The sequence below is a fragment of the Diadema antillarum genome, unplaced genomic scaffold (genome assembly GCF_040938485.1).
Source record: "Diadema antillarum isolate AM-2024a unplaced genomic scaffold, OU_Dant_1.0 seq00001410_RagTag, whole genome shotgun sequence".
Lineage (NCBI taxonomy): Eukaryota > Metazoa > Echinodermata > Echinoidea > Diadematoida > Diadematidae > Diadema > Diadema antillarum.
This window is the reverse complement of record NW_027272164.1, coordinates 750,514-772,335: the sequence shown is the minus strand read 5'-3', so window position 1 is coordinate 772,335 and position 21,822 is coordinate 750,514. Positions and strand designations below refer to the sequence as shown.

The window sequence follows — 21,822 nt, the reverse complement described above, 5'->3', positions numbered from 1 at the left end:
AAATTCCGAGGCAGAATCCTGAAACACTCACCTTACTTATATCTTTCATATGGTTATTATCAGCCTCATAATCTTGCTTTGAAATGAGGCAAGTACCTCTAAGCTATACCTGGTAATTGGCAAACAAACAAACAAACAAACAAACAAATGTCTTGAAAGCTACCTTGTAGCCATGACAAAGAATTAGCAGCAGAAATTGACAATACAGATGGTTAAAATCCAAGAATACAATGATCCACAGTATGTAACATCATTATAGTGATACAGAAGAGCCTCAAATTTTATATTTGGTACATAATCATGATAAAAATGAAAAAAATATTTTTTCTCATTTCATCCACACAGCAAATGTGTCCCTCACAATCATTCCTATGGAAACATATGTACACATACACAAACACACACATACACATCAAACACACTGATTTGTGGGGAACTGAAATTTCTTCTCCTACTGTATCTTATACTCCACAAGCATGATGGAATATAGGAAATCATTGTACCCCTTTGTACTCTGTAGCCTACAAATAGGAAGCTTCAGATTTTCGCGACGGGGACGTTCAGAGGAAAAAAACATGTTCTGAGCATGCACAAAATCGTGTATCAAAGTCGATCTATTTATAGCTTGTGGATCCTGAGTTTTCACTACACGTTCTGCGCTATTTTTGCGTCCGCTCAATTTACGACGTCGAGAGCTACTTCATGCACCGATCATTATGGGGGCACCATTTTATTTTTTATAGGTTGCTTCCTAGCGTAATCTAAAGCTACTTTTTAGCACAACGCAGGGAGAGGGGAGAATGTCCAATGCAATCGTCATCTCAAACGTCCACTCTGCAAATCTAAAGCTCCCTATTGATGAGCGTATGTGAGTACACAACAACACACACACACACAACACAAAATGATAACATGAATGCCATAAGGAATCAATTTCACTTGCACAATTTTACAACCAATTGAATACTGGAATCACATGGATCATGTCTGAATCTCTCAAAGAAGAGTTTGAAAAAAACAAACAAACAAACAGAAAACTTGTATCTACAATCTGTAGAATGATGTGTGGCCTTTCTCTCAGTGAATAAGAAAGATTTTATTCTTGTGAATACCATGGATGCTGCTGAAGTCTCTTCCTCAAAAAGCAGGCTTGGGTGTGGTAGGGACGTGATCTTTCAGCAATGAGAGCATGACGGCCTGGAAATAAAAGAATGAACACATCCTGAGCATGCACATGAGAAAAACTAACCCTACACAAACAGTCTAGCTTGACAAACCACCTCACTTGGTCTCAAGAATATATAATAATAATAATACACATATATATTATATATATATATATATATATATATATATAAAATACAGCTTATCCACACTACCTGAAAGTCACAGCAAAAGCTTCCTGGGGAAATTACCTCAAGCAAAGTTCACTTTAACAGCGTGTCGGCAAGGGGGTGAAAATAAAACACACCCCAAAAATAAAAACTATGACTACCTGAATGTCATCAGGCCATCAGTCAAATGTGTAGTCTACTGGGTATCACGAAGAAAAAAAACTATGGGCATGTGACTGACATTTCATTGAAAGAGCTGTCACTTTTTTATTCCTCGGTGCCTCGAATAGTACCATTCGCCATTGTGGAGTCTCCTTTGCTCGTAGTTTTAACCAGAAACTCTAAAGGCAAAGTATATTTGTATGATTTACTGACATTCTCACAGTCATGCCTTCATTGCGTTTAGTCCAGTTTTGCTAAAAACCTATTCGTAGCAATGTGCTGTTTTTATGTGACAGTCTTTTCCTTTGAAGAAATTTCCTTTCTGGAATCATATCACCTCTGAAAAGGGGAATTTCGCTCCCACTTGAAGGGGATTCAGCAAATGCAGAAAGATTAGTAAAACACTGCATAAAATTTCGGAAGAATACGATCTGTTCAAAATCTATGAATGTCAGTTTAATGAATGTTTACTTTAATTCATGTACTGCCCCCGTAAGTTGGCACCCTAAAACAATTTGGGATGTCATAGTAGGAGAACGAGACCAGGAAAATGAAATATATCACACAAAGCTAAAAGTTTTGTGAAAAGTGTAAACCTATCCCTTGACCTGTAACTGTGATATATTCCGGCAAATATTGTTCTCATGCATTCTGGTGGAGCTATGTCAGGTGCTCACTAAATGAAAAAAAGAAAAGAAAATGGAACAAGACAAAACACCAAACAAACTACATAAAACAAAAACAAAAAACAAAACAAAACTTTCAATTATTTGCCAAATTCTTTTTGGAATAATCATTTCCTTGTTATCATCCTATGACTGTGAAATCACAGCCTATATATAGTTCCTGTCTGGACAAGGGGCAAGAAGTCATTTTATCAACAACTTCCGAATTTCACAGCTTTGGAACAGGTAATCTGTTTTGCTTTAAATTTTCATAGAGAGTTTCCATCATCTTTCTGCATCTGAAAATTTCCACTTTGAAATACCGATTAAGAGAAGAGTATGTAGTGTATGAGTAAGAGAGCATAATCTCCAGAAAAATTGAATAGTATTTATCATCATGTGCACAGGTGCAAGTCATTTGCTTACTAACACAAAGAGGAAGCATTTTGCTTTTTGCCTCTTTTTTTTTTAATAATTTTTTTACAGCTACCATATCAGTCTTACCATGGCCGTCCACTTGCGGTTCTCGGCAGCGAGGAAAGCCAGCGACCTGGGGCTGTAGAACACCTCATCGTCCACCTCCTCCATGTGCCTTGGGAGACAATGCAGGAAGCACCAGTCTTGTGCAGCGACTCCGCCCATCTGCACACAAGAAAATCATGCAGTCTGCATTACAAATTCATCTCTAGGTTTCATATACATGTATATCATTGCTACAAAACTGGCAACACAACACTGCACAGGGATTCTTGGCAATCATGACAAATTAAGCAGATGAGACAAAAAAAAAAAATTATTCTTCTGTAGTCCAGTTCCTAATACCGGTAAGCTCAATCATTTATGCACCTATCATTTGTTATTCAAAAGCTTTGAATCAAATAAAATCCTTGGGCAGTTCAGGCTAGATATCAAAGTTATTGGTCTGTTATCCAAGACTTGTCAGACTTAATCCATCAAGTTACAAAAACTACATTTTTGTGGTTTTAAGCAGTATTTTTCAATAATGATTTTTTTTTTCTGTTTATTGTTAATATTTCATAAGAAATGTGTAAAAAAAATTCTCTTTCATTTTAGCCCAATTTGTCGTTTATGCATAAGCATATGTTTTGGTAGTGGAATTTTCAAAATCAACTTAATTGCACAATTTACAACTGATTCTTAAACAGGCAACACATTTCAGACTTTTTCTCTTAATTTGTCCAATTCCATGCAATCTTTCTCCACTATATGATAATTAAGTAATGAAATTGAGTGTTGCCAATTTGAAGAGGACAAGGAGATAATATTTGATGATTAAAGGCATCCTTAAGGCAATGGCAGAGAAAGAGTCAAGGAGGCTAACCTTCATGTTGACTTGGTAACCGTCAAATGCCTTGAGCCTCTCTTTAGCCTCCTCCTCCTGCCCCATGCTAATCCAGGTATCCGTGACGATGACATTTGCCCCCTGGCAAGCTTCCATGGGGTCAGTAGTGTAGTGGTATGATGTTCCAAACTACACAGAGAGGAACAAAGGAGTTTCAGAGATGGTAAGTCACTAGAAGACTAATCCTGATAAAGATTTGCCGTCAAACCTGTCTACAATGACCGCTCAAGCGAAACATGAAATATGGTCATTATAGGCACGTGGTTGTTGTAGACAGGTCTGATGGAGGTAGAGAAACTCTGCAGTCTGAGGAGAAAAGTGGCATGCTTCCCTGGTCTAAAACCTGTCAGATGTCCATTACAACAAATCTAGAGTTTATAAATGTGTGACCTTTGACCTATGACCTCAATCACCCTTGAATGCACCCGCGTAATCTCCATCTAGTTATACACAGGTGTATCAAGAATTATTACGACTCATTGAAAATTTCCACATCTGTGGTCTGAACATGAGAATTTGTATGATAAACCTGCTATGTGACCTCTGACCTTATGACCTCCAAATCTATGCAGGTCACGCCTAAATGGGCAATCATGTACTAAGCAACTTTACCATGTAGACATACATTCAGAACACTTGCGCCACTGGCTGAGACCTTCTACTCTTTTCTTTTTTACAGCAAAGACATGATGTGTTGGTGGAGCTCAGATGGCTACCATTAAAAAAGCAATCTTTTCTGCAAGATGTGGGTAATAAGTTATGGTTTCCGACCCTGAAATTGTATTGGAATTGATTAACTATTTTTAAAGCTATTATTGCGGAGGGCCCCGTTGTAATTTTTTGGGGGACATACGGTACAGGAAAGAACCTGAACTTTGATACAAGAAGGGCCTGAAAACTGGCATCCCTGATAATGCTTTACCTCTAGCCACATAGTCAAGACAGATCCAAGAATCATAAACTGCAATTACAATTTTGAAACTTCTTTTCCTGCATTTCAATTTTCACTGTAGATAATTTCACAGTGGTAAAGTCATGACTGTATAGTGTTACAGCTGTAGTTTAATCAAAACTAGAAAAAGCACTCGGAGAGTGCAAACAACTCATTTCCCGCCACTCATAATCGCATGCTGAAAATTGCTCAATTGCACAATATCGAAGCCTTTCATCAGCTTCCAGCTAAGTGGTGCCTTGCCAGCACAGCAAATGTATTAGAGCACAAATGCAAACCTAAAATATGCGCAGCTTGAACTCCCAAGCTCATTGACCCTATCTGCCAAAAGATAAAAAACATCCTTCAAGAATCCATAAAAAATTCCAGGAGCACTACCAAAGTTTAATCATCTGTTCCTCGTGTCATTATCAATTTTTCCTGCAAGTTTCATTCAAATCTGTTCAAAACTTGTTGAGTTATTTTGCAAACAGACAAACAAACACTGATGAAAATATAACCTCCTTCCTTGGCAGACGTATATATATCGAGGACTGAAAAATCATGTATTTATCAAAAGTCTTTTTTTCTTTTCCGTAGAATAAAAGATGAAACATCGACAGCTGACATACCTTTTCTGAGAGAACCTTAGCATCTTGTTGAACCTCTGGAAAAATCTCATACCCCTGTAGTGAGAATGCACAAAACAAAAATACTTTAATGACTATTCTGGAGCAATTAACAGGTTAGTCTGAAAAAGAAAAATACAATTTTACAAGCACGACAGTAAGAATTTGATCAAAATCTGATGAAAATTAGGGGAAGTTATGAAATTGTGATATTTTGCTAATTCTCACAAAACAATTCTTGAACAGTCAATATGAATATGAAATGAGTGAGTCGACGATGTCATTGCCTCAGAACTTGCCACATAGTTTGTACATATGATACAGAAATTTTCAGTTAATGTCGGGTTTTTGTTGTTGATGTTGTTGTTGTTCAAATACAAGCACGCCCATGTCTCAGATCCTAATATATCTGAAGTTGCTAAGCTCTGAGTAACAGAGGCTTAGTGAGACTTGGTGGGTCAAGGATGATTAGATTGAAATAAGGCAGGGCTGCCAACTCTCACACAATTAGTGTGAGACTCATGCAATTCACCAATTCTAACTGTCTCACTCTGATAAGAGAATTTTCATGCTGAACCCAAACAACAGAAAGTAAAAAATGAAATGTCTCCAAATCCCTGATAATCCGAACAAGCCAAAACCTTTTGAGTTTTTCCCTACAGGCACACTCTCTATGGCATGTGTTGAAATATTTACTGAAGTATGCATCTCAGTGCACCATCTAAAAAATGTAAAATTGTCAAAGTTTCCTCCAGTGGAAAAAGGGGGTGGAGACATGGGCAGATCCAGGAATCCCATAAAGAGGGGGCACCCCGCTTTTACAAAATTAAAGGGGGGCGCACGCACCCCTCTTCCACTTTTTTCTTTTTATTTCTTTTGTTAAAAAAAAATAAATAAAAAGGGGGGGGGGGGGACGGCCTGTGCGCTCCCCCGGGATCCGCCACTGGGGAGAGACACTTCCTTTCCACATAAAACCTCCCCCCCCCCCCCCATTGCTTCAATCCCTTGGGTTTGGTTGATTACTCCCTAAAAATATTAATGTTTCACTCCAAACTCTCACTAGAGGTTGGCAGCTCTGAATACAAAGGCAACATGGTATCACAAACCTTTGGGGTAGCTATCCTAACGTTGATCCCCATGGGGGCAGCCCCCATCATGATGGAGTGGATGATGTTGTTGCCATCACCTACCCAGGCAATAGTCAGGCCCTTCAGGTATCCGTAGTGTTCCTGTCATACGTTATGAAAGGCATGCAGTGAAAAGGGTGGACAGATAGAAAAAGAGAAAAAAGCAGAGAGAGAGAGAGAAATAACAAACAATGCATGTACAGTGCACTTCTCGCATACTTAAAGGGACTGTACAGTTCTGGTTGAGGTGAGGATTTAGCTTTTAATGTTTTGCGAGATATTCAGAAACCACTCTGTGATATGTCAAAGAGCCTGCAATTTTAAGGGGTATCAAAAGTTTATTTGATGAAAATCGGTTTTGAAATGACTGAGATATCCAAAAACAAGGTGAAACAAAGAGATCCTAATAAAAGACATGACCTGTAGCCTTTTATCATTATCACTTTTTTGGATATCCCAGCCATTTGAAAACCAATTTTCATCAAATAAACGTTGAATTCTTCTTAAAATTACATGCTCTTTCATATTTCATAAGAGGTTTCTCATTATCTCACTTAGGAATGTTATAAACCTGAATCCTCACCTCAACTAGTACTGTACAGTCCCTTTAATGAGATAACTTTTGAGACTCTATTTCTAACAATTTTTTCCCCAAATGTATATGACGTACCTCATAATTTTGTTTTTATTTTTGTATATACACATGAAATTCAAATCATGGAATTCAAGTTTCACGATATGAAATGTTACTTTCTTACACTTTCTGTTTAATTTGACAGAAATAGCAACCATTTTTCATGAGAGGCAAATGGTTGTACATTGTATTGTGGCGCAGCAGTAAGCAAAGCAATCAGTTGAAGTTGAGGATGGTACAACGGCTGATTGAGCGTGTGTGGTAAAGGTATGTATACTGTGATGTCAGAGGTATGCGATAGTGCAAAAATTAAGAGTTGATTATGAGCCTAATTACAGGAGCAAATGTAAATGGGTAATGTCAGCATGCAATATCAAAAAATTGCACGCTTAACAGCAACAGTGTGCAAGGGTACTTTAAACTGCATGTCACATGATGAGCAAAATTGACCAATCAGATAGCTAGAATCTTTCAAATTGTTATGATAATAAAGAATACTATAGCTGCATAATGATTGCCAGCATTGGTGTGAGCACCTGTAGAGTCTGGAAATCAGCAAGAGTCTGCAGGGGGTGGTAGATCTCCGAGAGACCGTTGACGATGGGAATGGATGCCTCGCGGCAGAGGGTCAGTAGGTCGTCATGGCGATACACCCTGGCGAGGGCGATGTCCACGAGTCCAGACAGCACCCTGATGTGGTGACATGAAAAATGGAATGACCCAATGCTCAGATGGAAATGGTAGTTCCAGGTTTTCTACGCTACACTTGTGGTATGAGTATGAGTTAATATGAGTAGGTAGATTTCATTAACTATACCAAGGGCTTGCAAAGAAAAGCTGGAACCTTTCCTGGTTCTTTAGAAGAAATTGTTTACGAGTAGTTACGAAAGTACAAGGGATAAGAATGAGATGTAAACAAGGAAAACGGGAAAAGAAGAAACAGGAGGAGGAAGTGGGGAAAAAAGTAAGAGGGTGGAGAAGAAGAATAAGAAAAAAAACAACAACCAGATAATAGAGGAGGGGAAAAAGCAGTTGAGGAGTAAAAAGATGATCATGACGAAATTACTTGTGAAGCAATCTGCTATCTATAATTGTTTAAAGCAGGCCCGTAGCCAGGGGGGGTGCGTCGGGTGCGTACGCACCCCCCCAAATTCTGAAAGGTCCACTTTTTCATAATAACGGTTTTTAGCAATTCTCAAGATAACAATCCAAATAAATATAAAGACACATTATATGCTACGTAAATGTGGAAGAGTACGTTTAACAATGTTAAAAATAATTGTACGAAACCCTTTTGTTGTATGAACCATCGGATCGTCCCCATGCACACAAACACAAATGTTAATATGTATCAATTTGTGCGAGCTATTATTATATTGGCACTGCATGCCATGGCCCTTGGCGCGTGTGACCGGTGTTTTTTTTTTTCCACTGGCCGCCCGAGTACGTGCGATTCGTGGATGACATTGAGGTTGACACTTGCATTTTTTCACAGGAACAGAGGTAAGTGGATGAAAATCTAATAGCCTCAAGTTTACATATATGATAAAAATTAAAGAAATTTCCTCGAAATTACTATAATCGAAAACCTGAGACATTTTATATCTACGTCTCACAAAGATATAGTACATGTATATATAAGTACATGTTGGCATGATAATGCCTGGGGATAGATTATTATGTCAACTATTTTCCATTTTGAATGCATGCTCCAATCAAATTGTGAAAAGGTGGTCATGAATTAGCATTTCTTACGATCAGGAGAGACAAAACAAAATGAAAGGCCTGTCTTACTCCAATTCTCTTGTAACACTCATTGGGCTATTATGCATGCCTAACGAATTATAATAGCTGCTTTTTCTAGCCCTTTTGCTAGTACCAACATTCGAGAAAAGATCATCTATCAAGTAACTGTACGATCTCCGTGCATAATCTAAGCGATTTCTGGTGTTGCATGCTGTTGAGTGTAGTGGAAGGGCGGGTTAGTTATACCACTTTTTACTCAAGGTCACCTTGGGCCCAGGGGTTAAAACTTTGAAAAATGGTACCTAGTAAAAATTGAAGAACAACATACAGTGGGTATCAAAATAAAGGTAATCCATTTTTAGAGAGTAAGTATCCATAAGTCATAAATGATAGAGATTTATAAGTATATTAATCATAAAGAACAACTCTTTTTCCAACGATACCTCATTTGCATCACTGGTTTCATGCATTGCTAAGTACAATGCGCTTGAAGAGAACAAAGTCCAATTGTATTCTTCCAAGTTTTTGCTAATGAATGAAAGACTGCATTGAAAACTCTCACTGAATACATCGTTGGCTGGGTTTATGTTCATTTATCTGCCAAAACTTGGAAAAAGTGTGACTTGACATTCTCTTCTGTATCGGAACCAACACGCGGACCACACACATTACTATATATATATATATATATATATATATATATATATATATATATTCAATGACAATCGAGGTTTGTAAGCAATTTAATTGAGAAATTTGCTTCGCATTAGAGCTCTGCAAATGTCATGGGTACGGAGTTCAGAGGCTAAGTATAAGTATGACTGTATTAATTTCTTTAGTTATAGAATAAGAAAAAATTACTGGTTTTCTGAGAATTCACTTTTTAATAAAACTAAATCATATTTTGTCAGGTTTTCGAACCTCAAAATAGGGGCCAGGAGCTAATATCCAGAAATATGTAGTCTATACCATTATATCTAAGAAGTGATGGTAGCAAATGCCTGGAGATATTCACCAGATTGATTTTAGAGGGGGTGGCACAACTAACCGGCCCGCCCTTCCCTACGGGTATCATGACCAAACTTTAAGTTTAACCTACATACGTGGAAAAAAAGAGACACGGATTTTCATTTGTCAACAGCTTTCTCTGTTGTCCTTATTTGCTGGGGGAGGAAACTTAAAAAGTCTGTCTTTTTTTTAAAGATGATGCACTTCTAAAATACTATAATGGCAACTGATACCTATGCATGAATGTCATGTAAGCGATATTAGCACAGCTCTTGTGACCTTTTTGTGGTGAGAAAATGTTTCACTTGAATCATTGATGATTTAATGATGTCATGTCTTAGAAAGTTCAAATGTTTAGTATAATACATGTTAATCAATAACCATTGAGTAGGTATCTTACATATTAATTTTTATTATTTCTGGGTTGGTATGTGTTTATACGCATTATATACAAGGCTGCCCGGAAACTGATGATGTAATCATGGGACGTAGAGAGGAAGAAGAACGCAAACGAAAGAGAGCTGCCAAAAGTTGCAAGTCTTCAGATGGATGGATTGTCAAGAAAACACGAAGTGCAACCGATGATGAATCCACTGCAGATGGTAACTCAGTGTCAAGTGAAGCAGCCAATGAACTGAAAACTGGGGGAAAGCAATCTGAACACCAACCATCGGATGTTCATGATGTTGCTATATCCTCTTGTTCCTCGGATGTTCATGATGTTGCTACATCATCTTGTTCATTGGATGTTCCTGATGTTGCTGGTTCCTCTTGTTCTCAGGAGCTAGGTATAACAGCTTGTCCAACAGTCGATAGAACATTCTCTCACAAAAGTAACACTGATGATATCGGGGAATTCTTAAATGCTACATCGGACAACGAAGAAATCTTCGACAGGCTCAGATCCCTAAACGATGGTGACAGGATTCATCTTCTGACAAATCACTTCCGACCATCCTCTGATTATGTTTTCCCTTCGAGATTCTTGCATCAGTGCAATCGTCAGTTCAAGCAGCGGTATTTGCAAGACTATAAGTGGATGGTTTATAGTTCCTTGCTCGACGCTGCATTCTGCATCCACTGTGCATTGATGGTACCCATATCAGATCGCCGCAACAAGGGAGCATTCGTAAATAGACCTTTCACGATGTTTCACAGGCTGGATGAAAAAGCAAAGGAGCACCAAAAGACAAAATATCATCGTGATGCAATGATTGCCTCGTCTACAATACTTGAATCGGTGGAGAAGCCACATCAGAAGGTAGACGTTCTCTTGGACAGCAATAAGCGCAAAAACATTGAAAGAAATCGCCACATAGTAAAGTCTGTTGCGGAAGTAGTCCTCTTTTGCGGACGCCAGTGCATTGCACTGAGAGGTGACAAAGAAAGAAACGTCCGACTCAAGACAGAACAAAGAGGAGAATATGAGCAATATCAATATGCGAGCAATCCCGGAAACTTCCTAGCTGTGCTCCAGGTGATAGCTGAACACGACGAAATTCTCCAAAGACACCTTTCTGACATGGGCATTGGAAAGAAAAATGCAAAGTACACATCACCATCTATCCAAAATGAAATCATTGACATTATCGGGCACGACATCATTCGTCATGACTTGCTTGAGGAAGTCAGATCTGCAGAGTTCTTCAGTATCCTCGCCGATGAAGTGACAAGCCATGGGAGAGAAGAACTTGCATTGTGCGTACGATTTGTAGACAAGCACAAAAACATTCGAGAAGAGTTTCTAGCATTTCTCCATGTACCAAGAATTACAGGTGAGTTAATCGCTAGATCTATCCTGGACTTTCTGAAAGAGACAAACCTTGATGTCACCAAAGTCCGTGGGCAAGGATACGACGGAGCTGCCAATATGTCGAGTGATAATGTTGGAGTCCAGCGCATCATCAAACAGCAATCTCCCAGAGCGGTGTACGTCCACTGTAATGGACACTGTCTGAATTTGGTGATTGCCCACTCATGCGCGCTTCCGGTAATACGGAACACCATTTCCAGACTTCAAGAATGTTGTCTGTTCTTCCACGGAAGCCCTAAGCGTGAAGGTCTCTTGCAATCCATCATTTCGAAAGCACACCCAGAAGGATCAAAACAAAAGAAAGCATTGCTTGATCTCTGCAAGACAAGATGGGCTGCACGACATGAGGCCTACACACATTTCTCCAAGGCGTATGTCTTCATCATTACTGCACTTGAGAACATTGCACATGGAGCAAACATGGATGCATGTGGACAAGATTTCTCGGGAACTTCCTGGAGTCCGACGAGTAAAGCAGATGCCTCATCACTGCTCAACAGTTTAACTTCCTTTGAGTTTATTGTGACCTTCAACGTGGTGTACACATTCTTATCCCATCTTGCTGGGCTTACTGTAAAGCTCCAAGGTCGTACCATGGACATAATCAAGGCCAACGTCGAAGTTTCGGAGGTAAGGTCGACATATGCTGCACTGACCCAATCAATGGACGAGGAATTTGCCCACACATATGGACAAGCAACCAAGATGGCTGCCGACGTCAACGTCGAGCCATCAATGCCGAGAACTGTTGGTCGTCAATCCATGCGAAGTAACGCGCCCGCGTCTTCGCCTGAAGAACACTTTCGAAGAAACGTGGCTGTACCATTTCTGGCCCACATCAACAATGAGCTGGAGAGCCAGTTTTCACCCCTTTCTGTAGTGTCTTCCAGAATCCTCGGCCTTATCCCGTCAGTCTTGTGTGATGACGATTCACCATCCCATTCCCTGGATGAAGTCATAGACACCTATGCTGAGGATATGCCATCAGCGGAAGTGTTTCCGCAGGAGTTGTTCCGATGGAAGCACAGGTACCAAACAAAACCCCCCAATGAACGTCCGTCTACTGCAGCGGAAACAATAAAACAGTGTGATGCAGACATGTTTCCAAATGTTTTTACATTGCTAAAAATATGCTGCACCATCCCCACAACCAGCTGCAAATGCGAGAGAAGCGCCAGTGCCTTACGCAGACTGCACACCTATCTGAGGGCCAGCATGACACAAGACAGGCTGTCTGCTTTGGCACTCATGCATATCCATTACAACTTTGACGTTGATAACGAGAGGGTGGTGAAATTGTTCGCCAGAAAGCATCCCAGAAGACTGGAACTTCAAACAATGCTTAAAGACTAGAAAAAGACTAAGCGAAGATCACACTGCACAAGACTTAGTGCACATTCAAAGGACCGGCAAATGTTCCCCTCTAACTCCTGTTATGTAATCATCATTTTCTATTTTGGATGATTACTTGCCTGTCTCAATATATTGTTGATTATTAGTTATACATTTTCTCATGTTGTGACAGTTCGATTGGTTCTCATTTTGAAGTGAGCCAAAACCTAAGAACATTCTCACTTATAAATTCCAAAGAGTATTATGCAGGCACGCAAACTCAATTTAGTTGTATTTCATGTAAATGTAATTTGTAAGAGGGTATGAGAGAGAATGCTGAGCTATGAAGTAAAATGGTAAAGTAAAAAGTTTGTCAGATAATATTACAAAACGCGTCGTTATTTAATTTACATTCTTTATTCATATTTTTCATAAAAAACACAGGTAATGAGCCGGATTGGGTTAAAATTCTCACTTACAGCTTTGTAGAAGTCTGAGTCAACAGTATGTATCACACAGTACTTCAAGACGTACTAGGTGTTTCAAAAAACATTTCCCACTTTTGATTCGTAATAATTCAAAAACTGTATATCAAATAACACTGTCATTGATATGAGTGATAGCTGAATAGTGTACAATTTGGTTGAAGGTGGTTTAGATATGACAGCATAAATAAGTTTCATGAAATCCATGATTAATTTCACAGTTAGGTTCCAGACTTTGCTCTATTATCAACCCTCTGTACAAAATTTCACTTTGCACAGGGGTCAATGGGTGTGTATGGGAGTGTGTCGTTAACACCCTGACAATGGTCTTGAACAATGGTCAGGGTTTGAATGCTTCATTATTAATTCATGAGAAATTCCACTATCACAGCTAGTCTTTATTCAGCCTCTGGCAGTATCTGTGTAAAGTCAAACGCCTGTCGATACTGTCATTGAGTGGCGACAGTGCTCTCCCTACTTCTGAAAAACAAAATTACAATGAATACCTTCTGTTCTATCGTAAACGTGGTGACAGGAAGTAAAGAAAATCAATTAGAGTATATATATACACTTGTGTATATGGAGCCTTTGATAAATCTACTCTGAAACAAATCGCCCCAATGATAAATGCTGCTGAACTCTTTACCAAAAATGATCTCTTTTTATCGAAAAAGCGAAAATTTTGTCAGACTATTTAATTAGTAGACAGTTGTATTAAAATGAGGAACTTTAGATCATTCATGCTTATTTATATCCCAAATTTAGTGATATGTCAGAAGCAAAATTTGAAAATGATTGCCAGCTGGAATGAAATGTGGTGTTTGCAAGCACTTTACCGTGCATGAATTCAGACTAGCAGTGCCCAGGGCAATCCATATGATTATTGATTAAGCATTCATGTGCCAGGGAGCGCCAGACTGATGCCTAGTTAACAGGTGGTTCAGGCATGTCCATTGTTCAGGGCCATTGTCAGCACACACTCACATACACATCATTGGTTCCTGTGCGAAGTTCAATTTTTGTACAGAGGGTTAAAATTTGACCAAAATCTGAAACCTTACTTCAAAATCAATCTTAGATTTAATGAAACTGATTTATGCTTTCACGTGCAAATTACCTTCAACCAAATTGTACACTATCCAGCTATTACTCATATCAATGACAGTTTTATCGAATGAATAGTTTTTGAAATATTTATGATCAAAAGTGGGAAATGTCTTTTGAAACACCTAGTATTAGTACAAACGATTTCTTGAGCCTGCACCGTTTCAGGCTCTGTTCTGGATACGGCGGTTGAAACTCATTCTTTTTTGTTGTTTATTTTATCATTATTTACTCATCTCTTTTCTAACTTACAGGTAGCGGATTTCTCTGCAGGCCAAATTCGGAAATGTAGTGTTGATTATTACTTATACATTTTCTCATGTTGTGACAGTTCTATTGGTTCTCATTTTAAAGTGAGCCAAAACCTAAAAACATTTTCACTTATAATTTCCAAAGAGTATTATGCAGGCACGCAAACTCATTTTAGTTGTATTTCATTTAAATGTAATGGGTAAGAGGGTATGAGAGAGAATGGAAAGTGCTGAGCTATGAAGTAAAATGGTAAAGTAAAAAGTTTGTCAGATAGTATTACAAAAGAAACTCATTCTTTTTTGTTTGTTTATTTTATCATTATTTACTTATCTCTCTTCTAACTTAAAGGTAGTGGATCTCTTTGCAGCCCAAATTCGAAAATGCCTAGAGACAGCTAGTAACCAAATATGCTACTATAATTTAATAAATAAGAAATAACCATTCCAGTATGTATCTTAGTGTGCACAGTAAGACAGATCAAATCAAATAGGAAAACATCTGAGCACTAAGCCTGAGGTCTGAATTTGCACTCAACTTCTTCCAATGGCTAACGGATGTTTAATTTTTGAATTTCACTGACCTCCAAATTTCACAAAGAAAACCTTCTTAGCATGATGGTTAATATGACATTTGACTGATATTGGAGATGTTTGCGAATCGGATCTACTACCTTTAATATTATTAAATCTAAAATGATTATTTGAAAGTTCGGAAATGCTGGAAATATCCTACCAAAAGGAGGCAAAATAATGAATGGTTCACATTTACAATTCATTTTGTTTTAAAAATTTTCTTATTTATTTTCGCTTTTGACAAACTCGCATACCAACGGCTGATATACTGTATAGTAAAGTGAATGTTTCATCTTCCAAACAGCATCCAATGGGATGGAAAACTCCAACTGAAAGGTGGACACCGTGACCATACTCGCTAAAGAAAACGCGTAATAGGGGTCGTTTTTTCTTACGGATTAGATGGAAAGTGTGACGTACGAGCGAATATAATCAAAGGGTATCAAAAAGGCCGAAATTTGGGAAAATGGTATATTGTTCAATCATGATGAAGTACTTCTTTAGGGTGCAGGAAACATTTAAGGAATACTTGTTTTTAAGGCCCGAAAAAATCATATGATCATTACTCGTTTAGGGGCCATTTTGAAAGTCCATGTATGAGCATGGTGTCCACCTTTTAATTGTCGCTACCCCTCCCGGGACAGTATCAAAGGACCGTTTTGTTAATTAACGCAATCCCCCATTCCTTTAAAAATCCTGGCTTCAGGCCTGCTAACGCGGGTATACAATAGAAAAAATAAAAGTTAAAACAACACCAGGAAAATCACTATTCTCAATTTTGCGGCGCGCTACGCGCGCAGAGTCTCGAACACAATTAAACTTTGCAACTTCCTGGCAAAATGAGTTTTTACTATTTCCTAGATGAAATACCGTAACGCGATTGCATGCAACAGACAAAAATACAAATTTCCTCGAGACTTTAAAACGTCATTAAAACAGTCAAAATTCACAATTTGCGGCGCGCTTCGCGCGCAAATTCTTATACAACTTTTGTAGTTCGGCCGTCCAAAGAATACATATACATATATATAAATATATATATATATATATATAATTGTGTGTGTGTGTGTGTGTGTGTGTGTCATCATTGGTATTGGTACCGAAGGTCCGTTTTTTTAGTGACCGCACCCCCCCTTGAAAAATCCTGGCTACGGGCCTGTAAAGGCACTCAGTCGTGGCGAGTGGTTTGTGCGGCACGGAGACGAACGCAACACGCTGCCTCCCCCATTCTGTATCATATGTAGTGACCCCGAATGAGAATAGCGCTGGCTCAATGGGTCAGCGAACAAAACGCGTAGGCTACAAGAGCGCTCTCTGTGCTAATCTCCTAACCCAAAATGGCTGTCCGAGCGAGCCACGTGAGCTTCCGAATGGACGCACACACTCAGTGCGCATGCGCATGAAGAGAGGCCAAAAGAGCCACGCGTCTTCTGGCCTCTCTCCTCCAATCACCGCAGCTCGCGGTGACAATATTTGTGTATGATGCATAACACATGCACACACACACACACACACACACGTCTTCTGGCCTCTCTCCTCCAATCACCGCAGCTCGCGGTGACAATGTTTGTGTATGATTATCATGCGTACACACACATGCACACACACACACATGTCTCAGTGGCAGCATTGTCCCACACGTTTATGGATATAGCACTGAGTCTGGCATTGCGCAATTGCATGCACAAACTTCGGTCGTTCGGAGTTTACGTACAACCATTAGGGATGGCGATCGGCTGCCTTTAATATAGCATGGTATAGAAATTTGGACAAAGTACAGATGACCACCATGTCATACAAATGGAGACCCAGTTGTACACTTTTACCTTTGTTTGTTATTGTTGCATGTTCTGCAGTGCTTGTACAACATTGTGATGAGTTGGGCATAAAATATCTGAACAGAACCATTTAAGAACTCACAGTGGCATTATGTTGCATGAAACAGTATGGTGATATAGAAGATGTATAAATGAACACTCCTACTTATCAACAAAACCTGTCAACAATTCATTACAATTGTGATGGTAGGATGATCCATTTGGACATATCAATGTGTTAATTTGAGTATTCAGCTGCTTGTGTGCTGCATACATGCATACCTGTACAAAATTTGATACAGTGATTCTAAGTTGGGCCAGCCTTCCCATTACATGGTATTCCCTACGTTACCGGGCCTTTACGCTTATGAGCAAGCTCATACATTAACGGTGGCTTTACATCCCCTCCACAGGATTTGCAACAAGGAAAAGTAGAAATTACGCGGTGCGTAATATATGTCCCCGCCGGAAGTAGCATTTAGTAGCAAAATGTACAATATAGGTAAAAAGATGAAGGTCAAAGGTCAAAATTCTATGTAGAAGTTTTGAAGCCCTCACCTAGTGCCATCACATAAAGCAAACGGAATCGAAATCGGGTTAGAAATGGCGAAGGAGTAGCATTTTGTAGCCAATGTACAATATAGGTAAAAAAATCAAGGTCAAAGGTCAAAGAAGTCAAAGGTCAAAATTCTGTGTAGAAGTTTTGAAGCCCTCACCTAGTGCCATCACTTAAAGCAAACGGAATTGAAATCGGGTTACAAATGGCAAAGGAGTAGCATTTTGTAGCAAAATGTACAATATAGGTCAAAAATCAAGGTCAAAGGTCAAAGAAGTCAAAGGTCAAAATTCTGTGTAGAAGTTTTGAAGCCCTCACCTAGTGCCATCACATAAAGCAAACGGAATCAAAATCGGGTTAGAAATGGCGAAGGAGTAGCATTTTGTAGCCAATGTACAATATAGGTCAAAAATCAAGGTCAAAGGTCAAAGAAGTCAAAGGTCAAAATTCTGTGTAGAAGTTTTGAAGCCCTCACCTAGTGCCATCACTTAAAGCAAACGGAATTGAAATCGGGTTACAAATGGCGAAGGAGTAGCATTTTGTAGCAAAATGTACAATATAGGTCAAAAATCAAGGTCAAAGGTCAAAGAAGTCAAAGGTCAAAATTCTGTGTAAAAGTTTTGAAGCCCTCACCTAGTGCCATCATATAAAGCAAACGGAATCAAAATCGGGTTCGAAATGGCGAAGGAGTAGCATTTTGAAGCAAAATGTACAATATAGGTCAAAGGTCAAGGTCAAAGGTCACAATTGAAATTCTGTATAGAAGTTTCAAAGCTCCCATGTAGTGCTATCATATAAAGCAAACAGAATCAAAATCGGGTTAGAAATGGCGAAGGAGTAGCATTTTGAACATTTTGATCACACACGGACGCACACACGGACGGACACACGGACGGACACACGGACACACACACGTACGGAGCCCGTTTCATAGTCCCCTGCTCGAACTCGTTCGGCGGGGACAATAAGGATGAATGTCATGCCTACAGGCACAACTACTGCTGGCGGCAGCAGACTTGAACCAAGGACCTCACAAATGAGAGTCCATGGTCTTAACCACTGAGCCACCACAAAAACTGAAAAAAGGCTTGTATTGATGAGGCCAACCACGTGTCTTACCTCGCTGTGTCTACCAAGGATTCATTCACCCCAAGGTGAATATCAGCAGGTGACAAGAAGGCAGGATGACCCCCAAGTAGAGCAAATCCTGGGAAGGGAAGAGATTATGTACAAAAAAGTTTGAAATTATAGCACTTTTATTTTCTCTTGAGTTTTAGAGATCCCGTGGCTTGAACACAAAAAGGAGACCCTCATGTTGTGCCAGTCCATATTTAACAGTATTTTGTATTTTACATAAAAAATAACAATTAGCTAAATTCACAGTATTCATCATCAATGCATACACTGGTTTTGATCCAGAAATACTTCAATTTGTATTTTGTTTCTTTATTACCCTTTGTCCAGTTTTCTGCTTGTTTTCTAATGTCTTCCTGATCTCAATATGAACACATTTTCTCTTTTCTAATAAAGAGTTGCATTCAGCAAGTTTTTAAAAGATTTAGTATTTTTTCAAAGTTGCAAGATGGCACTGTACTTCAAAAAATTACACATGTAAATTGTAAAATATTAAAACTGGGTGAAATTCTGAATATTCCACATTTTCTTTCATCTGTAGTAAAAAATGCCTAAGGCAGCAAACAAATTGTATTGTGGCTGCACATTTTAAAAAACCCTTTTCTAAAAACCCTGTCACTTTACCCAATCTGCTCAAGCCAGACAGCTAGATAAATACTTTCAAAATAAATCTAGTGTTTACCTTGAGCCGAAGCCACTCACCCTGTTTCATTTTCAAGATCTGATCCTACAACAACCAATACACAGATCATTTTGTAGCAAATGTCCCCCCCCACCCCCCACCCGTCTCCTGTCCTGAAATCAGGGGGGCATTTCATGAAGCATTTTGTCTGAGAAAGTTGTCGGACAAATTTGCTCTTAGCCAATCAGATGCAAGGATTTCAGTAGCTTGTAACAGTTTGTCAGAAAAATATCCGGCCAAAATGCTTCGTGAAATGCTGCCCCCCGATCTCATTCACAACATCCATCATACCTGTTTCATTGGACAACCTGGTCCTGGTGCTGCGCTTTTCGAAGATGAGTCCTGCAGACTTGCCCTCGAGAGGCCTGTAGGACTCTCCGTGCTGCTTGTATCTGACCTTCAGATCTGACGCTGTCCACAGCAGCTGCTCAATCTCCTTCTTGGAGAAGTCTTTGAGGGTCATGAAGTGACGTCCAACAAGGGAAGAACTGAATATGCCATAAAATTGATGTGAATTGTTTGGTCAGAACTTAGTCATTGTATAATATAAAATACAGTCACAAAGCATTCACACTAAAATAGAATTTGAATATTTGATTGCAAGTAGAGTGTAGGGCCTAATCCTAGTAGTAGTAATGTGAGCGAGGTCAAATTTTTTGATCACCACTACTTTCCAGTCCAGTTCATCATCACATTTATATGGGTTAAATTAGATTGATTTCTTTAGCCTAGGCCTTTCACTGGAAACAAGACAAAACAAAAAAGAACATATGAATTATCATATTATTATTAAATATCAATGCAAAACAATTCAAATCAATTTCAGTTTTATTGCACATAAAAGCAAAGAACATACCGGTAGTACGGTACACAAGGAATATACTACACACAACACATGTCAGTAATTCAGTTCACAGACTAATTTGCGATTTAGTGTCATGATACAATTGCACACTCCTTCATACACCACACTTATTGTCTGGCATGTATGCACCTGTATTACAACTACACGGCCAAGTCGCTGTATTAAAAGAAGTCGCGACAGGCAGTGCCATGCTGCGCACGGAACGGCGTCTGATCGGGCTTATTTGCACCGTATGTTTGTGTACATATATCAAAATCAACATGTGGGACTATTAAAACAAAGTAGGATGTCCTACATACCTCCCATCTTGTTCAGGCATACGCAGCTGTTTGCACGTATGGAAACTTGCACATATCAACTGACTTTTAAAACTTGGCGTGGACAATTCCTTTATCGCAACATTAAATAGCTGACGGAAAGAAGAAGCGAGCAATGACATGGTTGGTTGACTAATCTGTTGTGGAAACTGCAGACGCCGACGTGTACTGTACTGTACTGTACCTGCAACAAGCGCTCATCGATTGCGCTGATCCCTGGATCACGGTTTTATGTGGGCACGGAAAGCCAATCGCGGTGGACGTGTTTCAATAACGTGTGGAAAATGAATACGATGAAAACTCGCATGACCAGTCATGACAAGAAACAAGCCAAATTATTCTCAAATACCGCAGACACGGCGCGGAGATTTATCTCACGATGTTCATCCGGATGATGCAATCGGAGCTTGAGGTGCCGGGGGTCTCTTTCCCAACCTCCCTGATGCAACTTCATCTTCACATTGTTTAAACATTTGAAGAAATATATTTATAGTTCAATGCAATATATGCTTACGAGGCTATGACATATACATCATATTTAGTTAGAGCATGCAGGAGCTCATCTGTATTGGAAATTCAACTGGAGTGTCGACCGAAGACAAACAAGTCCTGAAAATCATGGATTGGCCACCCCAATCCCCAGATCTCAACCCCATCAAGCTCCTATGGGAAGAACTAGACAGAAAGGTCGAGAAATTTGCCCAACAAGCGAGACTCACTGGTGGGAGATTCTGCAGAAGGCATGGCAAAATATTTCCAGTAACTCCATCAACAAGTTGATCAACAGGATGCCAAGAGTCTGCCGTGCTGTGGTCGCAGCTGTCAAAGGAGGATTCTTTGATGAGGAGGCTGTCTATATAAGTGGAACACTATGAAAAAATAAAGACTTGGCATAATGACACAGAATATACATTTTTTATTCTTATTTTTACGGTATCACAAAAACGAAGAATAAACTGGAGTTGATCACAATAAATGAGATTCCATGATCAAGAAGAAAAATCACGACCTTTGTTAACATGTGAAAGGGATCGTACAGTTTTGGTTGAGACCTAATTTCAGGTTTCTAACATTTTTTGGTGAGATAATGAGAAAGCTCTTATGAAATATGAAAGAGCATGTAATTCTATGAGGAATTCAACGTTTATTTGATGAAAATTGGTTTTGAAATGGCTGAGATATCCAAAAAAAGAGCGATTCTAATAAAGTGTGGGACCCACCGTGACTTTATTACGATCGCTTTGTTTTACTTTGTTTTTGGATGTTTCATTCATTCCACACCCGATTTTCATCA

General features: G+C 39.2%; 2 protein-coding genes across 2 annotated transcripts; one reads left to right on the top strand and one right to left on the bottom strand.

Moving 5' to 3' along the window:
- Positions 1–1,137: 1,137 nt before the first annotated feature.
- Positions 1,138–20,677, bottom strand: LOC139709158 (ornithine transcarbamylase, mitochondrial-like). The gene is made up of 9 exons (XM_071621115.1): positions 20,511–20,677; positions 19,638–19,834; positions 18,650–18,737; positions 7,382–7,535; positions 6,191–6,313; positions 5,088–5,141; positions 3,504–3,653; positions 2,666–2,803; positions 1,138–1,197 (listed from the first exon to the last, which is right to left on the bottom strand). The coding sequence occupies exons 1-9, from the start codon at positions 20,648–20,650 to the stop codon at positions 1,138–1,140; spliced, it is 1,104 nt and encodes a 367-aa protein (XP_071477216.1). The 5' UTR covers positions 20,651–20,677.
- Positions 10,081–12,765, top strand: LOC139709114 (52 kDa repressor of the inhibitor of the protein kinase-like). The gene has a single exon (XM_071621075.1). The coding sequence runs from the start codon at positions 10,081–10,083 to the stop codon at positions 12,763–12,765; it is 2,685 nt and encodes an 894-aa protein (XP_071477176.1).
- Positions 20,678–21,822: the final 1,145 nt, after the last annotated feature.